This window comes from Papaver somniferum, chromosome 1 (assembly GCF_003573695.1).
Source record: "Papaver somniferum cultivar HN1 chromosome 1, ASM357369v1, whole genome shotgun sequence".
NCBI lineage: Eukaryota > Viridiplantae > Streptophyta > Magnoliopsida > Ranunculales > Papaveraceae > Papaver > Papaver somniferum.
Window position 1 is genome coordinate 57,118,988 of NC_039358.1, and position 14,588 is coordinate 57,133,575.

At 38.9% G+C, this 14,588-nt stretch overlaps 2 protein-coding genes across 3 annotated transcripts; one reads left to right on the forward strand and one right to left on the reverse strand.

The window, feature by feature from the left end:
* Positions 1 to 6,841: 6,841 nt before the first annotated feature.
* Positions 6,842 to 7,585, forward strand: LOC113315480 (protein DOG1-like 3). The gene has a single exon (XM_026563780.1). The coding sequence runs from the start codon at positions 6,842 to 6,844 to the stop codon at positions 7,583 to 7,585; it is 744 nt and encodes a 247-aa protein (XP_026419565.1).
* Positions 7,586 to 10,009: 2,424 nt separating this feature from the next.
* On the reverse strand, positions 10,010 to 14,191 carry LOC113287792 (probable prolyl 4-hydroxylase 9). Of its 2 annotated transcripts, none has more exons than XM_026536639.1 (8): positions 13,487 to 14,191; positions 13,244 to 13,378; positions 12,902 to 13,059; positions 11,891 to 11,993; positions 11,548 to 11,643; positions 10,952 to 11,017; positions 10,752 to 10,871; positions 10,010 to 10,636 (listed from the first exon to the last, which is right to left on the reverse strand). In XM_026536639.1, the coding sequence occupies exons 1-8, from the start codon at positions 13,601 to 13,603 to the stop codon at positions 10,562 to 10,564; spliced, it is 870 nt and encodes a 289-aa protein (XP_026392424.1). In that variant the 5' UTR covers positions 13,604 to 14,191; the 3' UTR covers positions 10,010 to 10,561. The 2 variants fall into 2 exon arrangements, with proteins under 2 accessions (XP_026392424.1, XP_026392419.1); XM_026536634.1 differs by having other exon boundaries at positions 13,244 to 13,384; positions 13,487 to 14,189.
* Positions 14,192 to 14,588: the final 397 nt, after the last annotated feature.

Consider the following 14,588-nt stretch of genomic DNA (forward strand, 5'->3'; position numbering starts at 1 on the left):
GGTTTTCACGCTGGATTTCTTCAAGACGAGCGTGTTTTTCAATAATTATTCGAAGATCCCCCTCTGTCTTGGGCACGCTTCCATGAATCTCAACAAAGAGTGGACTCATTCGGTCTAATCCCCACTTGTAGCAGTTGATACTTACCACCGGGTCCACACTTCCTATGGCTTGGCAGACCTTGTGCCATCTGTTGGTGTATTCCCTCGTGGTTTCCTTATATCCGATTGCCAGTGAAAAAGCTTATCCATTCCAGTATTAACAGCCTTGTTGTACATGTAAGTTCTTAAGAACTTTTCTGCGAGTTGGTCGTAGGAGTGGATGGAGTTTGGCGGCAGATTATCAAACCAAGACAATGCCGATCCCTTCAGACTCGATGGGAAGTATCTACAGAGTACTGCGTCGTTCTGGCTCCATCTAGCCAGTACACGGTTATAATACCGAATGTGTGCAGCGGGATCGCTGGATCCGTCATAGCATTCGAATGTCGGGACAGGGCATTTGAGTGGAATAGGTGTGTTGGCCAGGCGATGAGTTAAGGGTGTGGAGTTAGCCTCTCTCATGACTTCTTCCAACCTTCCTCCGCCTTGTCTACTTTTTAATTGCCTGATCTCTGCCATCATTTCATCACGCAGCTCTTCCATCGCGCGGTGGTGCCCTACATTCCTCTGCTCATGATAGCTTGACTCTCCATCGTTATAATCTGGGTCGGATGCGCTACTTCCTCTGGCCGCGTTTCCATTGGCCGCTACGATGACTCTTCGGTCTCGGTTTGGTTCGGGTGCCTTTGAATTTGCTTCATCGAGTTGTTGGCTCGTCTTTGTGCTTAAGGCAATCCGGTCTTTTAAATCCTGGTTTTCTCTGGCCAACAAAGCCACAGCATCCGCGTAAACCTTTTGGCTTTTCTTCAATTCTTCAAGTTCGGCCATCAATCGGTCTGATTGGTTCGACCCTTGATTGGGAGTCCCAGCTCGTGCTATTACGGCCACCGTGCCGCCTTCTTCTATGGTTTGTACTAAAGGCGGGGGAGGTTCAGCTTCGATTGTTGGCATTCCCAGATCGGGCGGAGTGCCCATCTGCGGTGTTAGAGCCACCTGCACAGTTTGATTCAGCTCATTGGTTGATGGCATTCCGAAGGTTGGGGGTGCGCGGGTTGGTACGTTCTGGATTCATCCACCCTTTCTTTTGGTTGGTGAAATTGATTCGTAGCAAGAGTTTTCACGGCTTCCGTAGTCTTCGGGACTGCCGCTGTCGTATTATATTTTGTGCCGCTGCTCTGAGGGCCGCGGCTGCAACGGAATTAGCATTCATAGGCGAAGTGATTTCCGCAGTGTCCTGTCTCTGACTGGTCATTTTGGCTTTGTCTCCTTTCTGCTTGCTCCGGGTGATGACCGGGGTTGTCCTCGGTGCTTCCTTCGACGTGGCTCTGGATTTTCCTACTTCTTGCATCTTTCTGCACAAGGGAATTTCAAACAGCGGGAAACAGAAATGTCCGTGCGGATCGGGTTAGTTTGCGAAAATTCCTAATTCCACGACAGGGAGAAACTGCCCGAGGGCCACAGAGAACTCTTAGGGTAGCCCATTTGATTCAAACATGAGTTAAAAGTATATGGATTAAATTCTTATTAAAAGTGCGGATTCATTGAAAGTATGAGGAAACGCGAGAAAACCCCTTTTAAAACTGCACGTAAATCCTTTGAAAACTTACGAAATCCCAACGGAAAGATAGGTCCGTACGAGATCTAGAAAAATGTAGATCCGTGGATCTAAGTAATAAATCTTTTAACCAGTAAACGACGATATTGTCGGTAGTACCGAAGACAACGGGTGCGTTTTTGAACATGGCAAAGTTAATAAAAGATAAATACTGTTAAAGATAATGAAGCAGAGCAATCTTACGCTAATTTAATTATGAAATCACAGGATAAGATAAATCTTTTACCGGGACGAAGTCCCTGTTTCTAGCGCCAAATTGTGAACACGTAAATCACGTAGGCATCTATATGTTCACAAACAATATTCAAACTCTAGGTACCAACTCGTGCTGATAATACAATGGCATTGATTCCTTGGCTCAAAACCTTCGGGTTTATCATAGCCTCATCTAAGAATACTGCGAGTGGCGTTTGCGCAAGGGGAGATAAAGAAAACGAAGCATAAAAGTAAAACTCATGAAGCGTTAGACAAAAATAAAGTGCTGAAGTGTAAATGAGACCGGGATTTACGTGGTTCAGCACTAAGGCCTACATCCACGGGGTTGTTGTTTCACTATGTACTTGATGGTTACAAAGATAGTCGAGTGACTTTGTAGTTTACATCGGTCTATCTATTGTAAAGGGCTAACTTACACTTACAATCTTTTCTCTCTCTCCTTCCCCTCCTTTTCCGATCCCTGTACTCTTGGTGGAGAGGGGGTATTTATAGGGTTAGAGTGTGGGACCCATCTCTGAAGGCCGTTGGAACCTTATCTTCTTGTGTTTTGTGTCCATCACGCAGGGGTCTTCGTTCGTAACTTCATCACGCAGAGTCATCCTCGTTCGTTCCACGGGTTGATCGACACGTATGCTGCTCAGAGTGTTTAATGCGGGTAGTTGAGGCACCTGCTCATGTCAGGCAAGTGTTCTCTGCCTCTGTCGCGTCTATGTCAGTACATCTTCTCTCCATCGTTGATCTTGGCTTCTTTTGGGGATGAGATAAAGTAACTCTTTGGGAGTTATTTGGTGCTCCGCAGTACAGCTTGTTATCGGAACATCCTTTAACTTCTGCCCTTAGATTTGCTCGGGCAGCGATCCAACGTCGGCGAGATGGGCATCTTGGTTGTGGGCACATGTCATCATGCTTTGATGACTTTGTCCGCATGCTCTCCACGTATGTTCCTATATACACGTGTTTGATGATGAAATATGTGCACACAAACACATCAAAAAAAACAATCTGTTTTCTTCTTCTCTAAAAAGCATCATCAGAACCTTCTACAGTGTGTTTCTTGGTCGGGTCAAGGAAGTACAATCCTTGAATTCGATTACGGTGTTAGGGCTTCATTGAATCCCGAAGGCATAATTCGAGAGACCGTTTGTACTCGCCAAATTTATTGGGAAAGGTCGAATTATTGTCTAAAAAAGTCGAAAGAGCCTTGAAGTCAGGAGTACACCGTTTTCTGTTTCTGTTTTCATCCTCTTGTTTAACCCAAATTTTCCAACAACAACTTCTTGAAGAGCTCTTATCAGTGCACACTTAAAAGCCCGGTGACAAACGCGAACTTTGTTGTGTCATAGACAGACTCGTCAAACAGTGTGAAGAAAGAATATAACGATAGACGATCCCAACTTGCAGTAGACGATGGTCCATCTTTTTTGTCACCCACGTGGTCTATTACATCCTTTGAGACTTCGTACTTTTGGTTCGGCGCTGCAGGCCCGTTAATGATTCGACCCGTTTACGCGCTCTGTGGATCACAAACTTACAAGTATGAGTAATCAGAAAGTCAACTCAGTCCTGTTAGTGAGTTACAGAGTAGAACAGTTCGAGAAGAAAAGAGACTTTCAAAGAAGACGGCTAGTTTACAAGAGAATGTAGCTGATTCTCCACTCACTAAGCTAGCTAACTATTCGGACCATTCAGATACTGAGTCCCATTTTAGGCAAACGGACGAAAGCTTATTCCTTTTTTGCCTAAAATGGGACTCAGTATCTAAATCGTCCGAATTGTTATCAAACTTAGCGAGGGGATAATCAACTAAATTCTCTTGTAAAGTAGCCATCTTCTTTGAAAGTCTCTCTTTTTCTCAAATCGTTTTGCACTGCGACTCCCTAACTAGACTGAGTTGCTATTAACTCACCTACGTTACCTTTTCTATACTGCAACTCAATACCACGTGCACTGTGCAGTTACACAAGAAGAAGAAAAAAAAATGTATGTATTGCTTTCTGCTTCAGCATGTAGGTTTTTGTGTTCTGCAGCGTGGCATCACCCTGCTACTTTTGCAGTTTAGCTTGTATCTAGATGTGGAAAATAATATATAAATAAAGGGAAAATTTCTTGTTTGACCCTAAGCCCATAAAGCTATTTATAGTAGGGTCCAATCGGATTTTATCCTTATTCTAGGTCCAAAGTTCTTTGAAAATATGGAAATGACTAATATACCCTATTGTTTAAATAGGTGTGAAACAACATACTTCTACCAAATCGGGATTTTATTTTGTCTGGAGGTCCAAATTTAATTAAAACATATAAAGGATCACAAATTTGAGTACATATATCTGCTATACTGCTTACAAATTTGAGTACATATCTGCCACACTGTTTACAAATCTGAGTACATATCTGCTACACTGCTTACAAATCGGAGTATATCTCTGCCACACTGCTTACATATAGAGTAATGTATTCGTTGGACATATTGAACCTGTAAACGTGACCAAAATATAACAATATTAAAACACAACAACAAAACTAGTATCTATTTCAGTATTTCGCATACGTATTCATGGATCCAACCAAAATAAAGTGGCAAAACTATGAATGAAACATAATCAAAAGAAGTTTTTATCAGTACGACATATACGTACTGTGGATTCATAAACTAAAAACTCAATTGCATGTCAAGAAGTGAAGAATCCATGAATATAACCGAATCAAATCACATACTTCAGTATTCCGTATATGTACTCCTGGATCAAACTAAAAAAATAAGAGAAAACCTATAGATTCATAGTAAACACAAAAAGAAAACAGTACGTCATATATGTACTGATAGTTAATACACAAAAGAAAACTGAAAAAAGAACCAAAAACCATAAAAATATCAGATCTACTAATGAAATAAACATAAAACGTGATTTTTTATTTAGATCCGAACTTGTTTCATCAAAATCCACCAGTATATTATATACGTACCGATGATTAATACACAAAAGCAACTCAAAAGCATATCAAAAACAACCAAAATGAAACTAAAAATCAGTTGCATGTGAAAACCAAGTAATGAATTTTTAAAAAACAGAATCGAAACACTTTTTTTCCAGTATTCCATATATATACTTCTAGATCGAAGAAGAAGAATATCCAAAACTACAAAAATAACAAAATTAAAGCATAATTTTTGAGTACACCACATATGTACTGCTAATTCATAATCTAAAATTCAGCTGCATGAGAAAAACAAGTAACGAATCTATGAAAAAATAGAACCGAAACATTTTTATTTGAGTATTCCATATATGTACTTCTGGATCAAACAAGAAAAATCTCCAAAACTATAAAAAAAATAAAAAATTAGAGCAGTATATTTCAGTATATCAAACATGTATTGTTGATTCATAGTCTAAAAATCAGCAGCACGTGAAAAACAAGAGAACATCATGCGAACTACCAAAACCGGAAAAAGAAAGTGAAAACATCATGAAATCAATCAGATCTTCATGATTCAGCTGAGAAACAAAACAAAAACAAAGAAGAACTGGAGAGAAGATTACATAACATACCTGTAAACCACGAAACATCTTCGGAAACCCTAGGTCTAACATTCATAAACGACAGCAATAGAGAAGAGGAGAGAGAGAGAGAGAGAGAGAGAGAGAGAGAGAGAGAAAAAGCGAATCTGAGAAGAAAAAGAATATGGAGAAAAGCTGGCTTATATTTTTGTTATATATAGTGAAGGCTATTTTGGAAATTCTTAAAATGCACGTAATAGGTTACACACGTGTATAGGATCAAGGCTTAAAAATTTGGTCCATTTTTCTTTTTTCTTTTAATTATGGACCTCCGGTTAATAGGCTTTAATGGCAGAGCTTATATATCATAGGTCTTATCAGATATATAGACGCACGCGCACCACTCCATCCAGAAAAATAGAAAAACTTAGGTTGTGTTTGATAGGAGTTAATTCCAAGGAAATAGTCATCTTTCCATGGACATAACGTGTATCTCGTTGTTTGGTCAAAAATTTATTTCCCTAGAATTGTAAAAAAAAAAAAGCTTGGCCTAAAATATGTTTTAATCTAATTTCATGAAAAGTTTTTCCTTGCTTCCCCCATGAAATTGATTCCATGGAATCACTTTCCACGAAATTGTTTTCTTTCTCCGTTATTGTTATGAAACACAGCCTTGAAAAAAAACAAAGCTTGTTTTACGGAACAAGCTACCAAATCAAGCGTACTTTCTTTTAGGTAAGAAAATAACATTGCAAGATTTCTCGCATACAAATTTTCAGCTGACCAATCAAAGGTTCCAAGTTCCGACATGAAACATTGCAGCATATATCCAGAAATAGGGGTCTTGAGCTTCGCTTGCTGGTTTTCTGTATCCCTTGTTCTTGTTTGTCAGGCTTTGTATGAGATTTGCTTTCTGTCTTTTTGATGCACTAGTTTTTTTCCCCCTCCCCTTTGTACTTTTTTCTCCTTTCCTAAATTAATTTTTAACCGTTTTTAGTCAAAAATCACAAAAACAAACCTACGGTCAAAAATTTTAACCGTTGTCACAAAACTTTATGTTCATTTTCTGTTAGGATGAGTAGCAGTACGTAACGAAGTGGTTGCCATGGTTCTCTGATAGGGTATCATATTATGCTTTTGGTAGCCAACGAGAAATGTGATCTCCCCTTTTCGTGTTACGTGTACGTAATCATTCATTTATTTGAGTCTTGATTCACTTCATTTGCTATAATTCTAATTACATACAGACAAACCAGCAATCACATGGGTCACGACTACACCGACGATGCTCGTCTAATTGAAGTTCTTGTCTATATTACTATGTATATGGATGTAGATAAGAAATACACTTACTTCATCAGATCTGTTGTGTGCACTTAGCAGACTCCGTGAACTTTTCTTGCAGTTCATGATGGCGAGCTCATCGAATCAAGTTCAACTCCTTGAATGCTATCAGAACTGGATGATTGAACAACAACAACTTCTTCTAGAGCTCTTACAAGTGCACAACCAAAAGCCAGACGACGAGCAAGAACTTTGTTGTATCATCGGAAAACTCGTCAAACACTTCCAAGAGTATACTAGTAGAAGAGCCCATCTTGCAGTAGACGAAGCTTCGTCATTTTTGTCACCTACGTGGTGTACTTCCATGGAGAATTCTTGCCTATGGGTTGGGGGTTGCAGACCTTCGTTATTGATCCAACTCGTTTACTCGCTCTGTGGTTCTCAACTTGAGTCACAACTCAGTGAGCGCTTACAAGGCGTGAGAAGAGGCAACATAGGCGAGTTATCAGCAGATCAACTCAGTCTTGTTAGTGAGTTACAGTGTAGCACAATTCAAGAAGAAGAGATACTTTCAAAGAGGATGGCTAGTTTACAAGAGAATATAGCTGATTGTCAACTCACTAGGCTTGCTAACAACTCAGACGATTCAGTTACTGATTCCCATATTGCGCAAGTGGCTTTAGGTTCACATTACGAAGATCTGGCTAGTATACTAGTTGACTCAGACAAACTGAGGATGAATACTTTGAAAGAACTTATACGCCTCTTCACACCATTACAAGCGGTGGAATTTCTGATTGTTGGAAAGGAACTTCATCTCTGTATGCATCACTGGGGCCAAATAAGTGATCACCGGCATGGAAGAACATAGTGGAAAGGCATACCATGTGTTAAGGTAGTAGTAGGTACGTGTTTGTAGGCATGTTCAGTTTCACTAGAAGAAGAAAAACCGCATTGTTTTCTGCTTCAGTAAGTGCGTGTAGGTTTTTTTTTTGCGGAGTCGCAGCACTGCTGCAGTTTAGCTTGTTGTATCTTGATGTAGGAAATGAATAAATAAAAGCAGAGGTATTTATATATAGGGCTGCACAACGGGTAGGGTGGGTAGGATATGGCCTATACCCGCCACCCTACCCGTTTACTGGCGGTTAAGAAAAATTTTACCCGCCACCCTACCCGTCATTAAACGGGTAAGATCCTATCCAACTCATTCTCTGGCGGGTCGGGTAGGGTGGCGGGTATAACCGTTTACTACCACCAACACAACCTCCAATTCCAGTTCATCAACAGCTGCACCACCTCTTCATACCCTGTAGTTTCTCAACTGACACAAATTCATAGATTCCTTCATTCCAGTTACAATTCAATTCCATTCATCTGCACCAAACAAACTTCCTCACTGCAGTCTGGCATTCAATTACCACAGACCCCAAAGCAACAAAATCTGTAGCAAACCTAGGTAATACTCAGCTCAACCACTACAGCTCAGCATAGCTCTGTGAGTTTCTCAGCATCAGAATATCTCCATTCCATTTCAGCAGTCACACTCAACACCCCAGGCCCTTTGCATTCCAGTCAACAATGCCTTATCTACCACCTGATCTGACTGCCATAAGACATCACCTCCTGCAACAACATTTTCCCACCTTCTTCAACACATACACACTGCATTTCTTCCTTGTCTGCAATTCCATTGACACCATATTACTGCTACTGCAGCTTCTTGCAGCTCTATCTCTACCCCTTCTCGGATTCAAATCCAGCCATCTAACCATGGTAGCAACACAGCTCCAGCACCATGTCTCATCTCAACCAGTTTGCAGCTTCATATCGATAACAACCTTACAAGACTAATATCACTTCATGTAGCTAAAACCATCTTGATCAGTACCAACACCAGCTGGTTCATTCATCTCTATCACTCAATTCCATATCAAATTCACCACCATATGCACCACCTACTGCTCTGCAGCTCATAGTCATTGCAGTGCAATCAACCTAGAAGTCATGAATTAATGAAAATCTATACAACCATGAATGGACAATTTATCAATCAGTTAACATATGACATGAGATTTTAAATCCCATTCAATTGCCTTTTTGCTCCCATCCCTAACAGAATCCTATTGAAACTCGTCCTCCATGTGGAACAAACTAAATTTCTATGAGAAATTCATCAGTCAGTTAACATGCATGTTAATTTCTCAACAAATTCCTAAATCATATTACTCAACTGATTACTCATATGAAGAAAGTAGAGAAAAGCTCTTGGCAATCGTTGTAAACTCTAGTTAAAAACACTACGAAGTCATCAAACACTAGTTTTAACACGCCAAGAATTACTTGGTTTCGGAAGTAAAAACAACAGCATCAATAAATCGATTTCCGATCTGAAATTTCAGTTTTTGAGAAGTTTGAATAGTACCTGAAGATGGGGTTAGAGAAATGTGAAACCACTTAGAACCAAATTACTTATATGGAGATGAGACTTTTTTGATCTTCTTCTTTAATGGAGAATTTTGAATGGGGTTTTCACTTTTCATTTTCAGACGACAAAAGAGAGAGTAAATGGTTCGATTTGAGGTTGAGTTCTCTGAAGAAAAGATGAACAAAAGTGTGTTTATATTTTACCCCTGATATCTTTAAAAACAACGAAAAAATGTGCAGGAGAAAAAAACAATGGAAGGGTTACTTGGTCTTTTCAATATATCATGCGGGTAGACGGGTAGGGTAGGATAATTTCGAGCTTTACCCGTCACCCTACCCATTTAACGGCGGGTAAGAAATCTTTTAACCGTCACCCTACCCGCCAAATAGTGGGTAGGGTAGGATACGGTTAAAACATTGGCGGATAGGGTAGGATTGGCGGGTATGGGTAGGGTATGTGCACCCCTATTTATATACCATGCATGTGTCGTGTCAAGTACATTGCAGGCCGCTCCATCCAAATATCCACTGAGCAAACAAGAACCAAATCAAGCAAACATTCTTTATTTTGGTAAGAAAATAGCATTACAAGATCCAGCATCGGGTACTAAAGCATGCCAATTTTACTGTCCGAGTATCATTGGTAGTCAAAATTCTTATAATGTCTTTAGAACCCCCGCCAAATGTAAAGAATAATGATATGATATATCAGCAGCTACTGCTGAGGCCACTTATGGCAGGCCAGTCAGATAGGTTTTACAATACCCTGGCTCAGGTGGCTAGTACTGCAAATGGGGCGATCATCTACCTAACTAGTGCGCAAAATAGACATGCCTTCATTCACAGTCTTATCCATTCTCATATAATCTAATAAAAGGGGAAACTCAGAAATATCACAAAGCATCAAGCCTTCAATACACTACGTAACTGAAAAAACAAGAACCAGGGAAACACAACAGATTACAGTAAATATTTTCAACTAAGATTAATTGAAGGGGGGAAAATTGCAGATTTTTTTCAAAAGAGGCTTGAGCGGCTCATAGTGCAAAACAATACATAAACTGCTCAGAAAGTAACAGTCAGCGCTGAAATTATCTGCCGTTCTTTTCTGTTCGGGAGAACTGCTCAGAAACCTTTGAAAAACAAATTTAAATTATTTGTTGTTTTCAGTGCATTGCCCTTCTTTTCTTTCTAATGCACGTTATCAGAAATAGAAGGACACTTCCCACCCTAATTAAAGAAAGAACTTACATCTTACTACAATTTATTTTTTACCTTCATTTCCTCTGGAGTGCAGTAGCAATAACGAAGTGGTTGCCATCTGTATCGCTATCGTTATACTTAAGGTACCCAATGAGAAGACAAAATTCATGATGTGATTTCCCCTTTTCTTATTACGTGTACTTAAATATCAGTGGTTTATTTATTGAGTCCTGATCCACTTTGTAGCCACCCATTTTTGTCCGACTATCACAGGACAACTCCCATGAAGTGACATCTGCACAAATATGGAAGTGAAAATTGAATAGAAGCAGAGCTGCAGAAAAAGAACATAAAAAACAAAGAAAAGTGAAAAAGAAAAAAGACACTTGACCCTGTGCAGAGTTGGATACCTGATCAATCGTCCCATTTGGATATAACGAATAAAAGAGCAGGCCATCCCCTCTACGAGGCTTCACTTTTAAGCCAATACATTTTTCATAGTCATAGCCAATATTCATATTCGAACCATTCTGCATTTTCGACAAGTAAGACTACTTTAAGTCACTTACTGAAAAAAGTAGAAGAAATAAAAGGTTCTTAATTATCTTACCTCATATGGGAACATTGTTTCACCACCTTCTTCCACGTCAGAAAGATATAACAGGAAAGATGCTATCTGCATGAAAAATCATGTTTCAGTCTGACGATTCTCACCACCAAAAGCATCTCATTTTGATTTCTAGAAAAGGACGAGTCTTTAAGAGTCTTAAGTCTGAGCTAACGGTTCTCGCAAAAAATGCATCTCATTGGTTTAAATTAAGAGTCCTGAAATTGATTCCTGGACATTCTAGTGAGTGGTTAAAGTCTAGATATCATGCTAATGATATTGGAATAATGTACATAAAGTTTGCTTGTCAAAATGCTCAGAAGTAAAAACCGCCAATCTCGCTTTTCATTTTCCCCATTAGCAATTCCATTCCTTTGAAAAACAATGTAAAGGATTAACCTTTAATTCAAGCAGTTACTAATGTAGGTTATATACATGCTTAACATTCAAGAATTACAATAAACTATGAAGCTCCTACCAAGTAAACACCTTCATATTCCAATTATCAAAAGAAAGAAATTAGTACCTTCCTGCTCTGGGAAAGAAAACGAATAGGGAAGTAATACAAATTAGATATGTGAAACAGAGAGAATAAATACCCTTTGGCTCCTTTGTGGTCCATACTCAGTTGGGTTGAATGAATCATGATGAGACAAATATTTCTGTCCAATCTCATAGCGCAGAACATTGAATGCCTACAACATGGTGATATCCTCGAATTACTCAGAGTACTTCAAAATTCTCAAAAATAAAAGGTAACTAATACAATATATATCAGAAATCTTATTATGATAACAACAAGACACTACTATATTCCCAATCTGTTTAATCGATTATCAATAATTCAGGATTGTACTACGTGAAGCGTAATGTGATCTTTATATATGCTCTAAGCAACCAGATAATATTAATTACAGAAGGGAATGTACATTCCAAGATTACCTCCCCGTGGCTCCTCGGAAGCATTGTAGCCCTTGCTATTTTTACCTCAATCTGGGCCAAGGTTCCAGTTGAGTCGCTATATGCACTGAGAAATGTGCCCGAACTGTCAAGGAGAAATGCGATACCAGAGTTTAATTTAAGAAATGCAGCAACTATAAGAAATGCATACAAGTAAAGAAGCTTTTAGTCATTAAGCTAACCATTGTAAAGGCAATACTAGATATCACAGTAAAAAGTATAAGAATGAACTGTTTAAACCTAAGAAGTACAAGGACAAAACTGAACTATCGGTGAAACACATCAGAGATTTAAGCATGCAATGCGGGGATCTTGGCTGTTAAGTTAAGTAGCGAACAATTAACAAAATGCTTTTCAGAATCTAACATCAGAGAATGAGGGAGATCTTAGGCACAAACACTATACTTTTCAAGATCAATTTTCTCTAGAGGTTAACCAATTCCATAAGATTAACTTGACATATGCGTAACATCTCACATTGCCTAGAGTGTAGAGAGGAGAGTCTATTGAGTCCATTAGACCCAGCTTGGACTAAACATTCTGCCTAGGCCTCCTTACAGGAGAGCTAGAGATGGGCTTTGGTCCAAGACTCCAAGTATCTCGCCAGAGTAGAACCCCATGCCACAATTGCACGATGACCAATGCCAAAAAAGGGTATAGTGTTGGTGGACATGGGGTTTCTACTCTCTCGCAGAATGGTATCAGAGCAAGAAATCCATGTCTATAGGGGGTCGGACACTGTAATCTCCTATATTGCCTAGTGGGGCATTTTAGTTCGGTCCTCTGTGTCCGGCTTGGACTTCACATGTTTCTTAAGCCTTCTAGGGAGAGTTTAGACACAGGTTTCTGACCATGCTCTCACCAAAGAAATGCCCTGTACCATTAAGCTCGGCCGCATTGATGGATATGAGGGTCTGACTGAGACAATGTGATATCCTTACTTCCATGCAGATGCAAGTTCAACATACAAGTGCCAAAAATGAAAATAGTTACCTTGTTCTTACTCCCTTGGTGTTGCCAGCAGTTTCTCCCTTCCTAAAAGCCAAGCCTGATGGTCTAAGATTTGCCTTGGCCTTTTTAATTATGTTGTCACATTGTTCTACAGTTGCAAAACCAGGATAGTAAACAGCACGAGGTTTCCAGCTCAAAACCTGCAATGCGTATTGGAAGTTAAGTACTCAAATCGAAACATGTGAGGCAATCCTAACAAAACCTGCAAAATTGCAACTAAATAAGTAAATATTGATGCAAGAAGGATGTGACAAGAGGTCTACACCAGCCTATGAAACTAGTTCAAAATGTCAAAAATAACAAAATAAGATGATAATAAATTACCTGAAAAGGAATGGAAGTAACATAAGAATCCCCAGTATCTCCATTAGGAATTGATTCAAACACTTTATCCTCCTCTCTTTTTTCTACTACAGATTCATCAAGTATCCTAGATTTAGGTACAACTTCATCAATATCCTGGAACTTATTTACAAACAAAATTAAAATTAGCAACAACCCCACAAAAGAAATAGAAATGGGACAGTAAATTTAATCAAAAAAAAAAAAGTAATTTAAGAAACTTACTTGAGAAAGGAGAACGGATCCAAAGAAACCAGCAAGGAAAAATAGAGTGCATGAAAGTAAAACAATGGGTAATTCTAGCTTTGTTCTGAATAATCCCCCTCTATTTCTTACTTTCATTCTTCAACCAAATTAGAGTTTCCGATCTAATCACTCGTATTCTTGTTTCTCTGTGGAGCTTGGAAGATTGATCAGGTCAACTCTAGCTAAAATCACAAACGCGGGAGTCAGGTTTTTTTTTCTTATTTTTAAATAAGGTGGGAAGCACAATTTTAGTACTCATTCTAAAGAAAAATGAACTTAAAATAACATAAATGGATTAATGAATTAATTACTATTACTAAGGGTAATCTTTTTGTTTACTGACGGACAACTCGAATCAACTGACTGGTGTAACAGTAAGAGGGACTTTGTCATCTACCAAACATCTTGTGATTTTCGAGACAAAATCGAGATTGCTAAAGGGGGTTACAAGTTTGGTTGGGAGTGTTCCAGAATCCAAATAAGACAAAACATACCCAACCATGTGGGATTGGTGCACCCCAATCAAATTGCTAACTACATGTAGCAATCTGAGCAAAATAGCAAATAAACAATGACTGTGTTATTTATTCTGGGTTTTTAAATGTTTTTGGTTTGTGTGTGAGATTTTGTGATTACAGACAGATGAAAGTTGAAGTTTTACCCACCACTACCAGCTACATGATCTAGAGATATATTTATTCCACAGAGATACCACCCTGATTTAGAGCTCAGTGAACAAGACTTGCCACCCTGAGATCACTAGCACTAATGAAGTGGTGGGTGAGGAGGATTTATCCATTTCTTAATTGGATTTTGACCTTATTCTCTCATTAATCACGTTTGCAAGTGCTTATTTAATTTCAGAAACTCAGATCAGAATATGTTGATGGCAGTTTTCCAGGTGAAGAACATTTTTGTGGGGTAAGTAAAGAGCACACTGTACAGTTTACACACAGACACAGTTGACATATTATTAATCAGCCCCCTAAAAGATGCTTTGTTAGCATCATTTTCTGAGAAGTGCCGAAAAACACTAGTCAATCTTTTTTATACAATGATTCGGCTTAAAAATTATAACTCA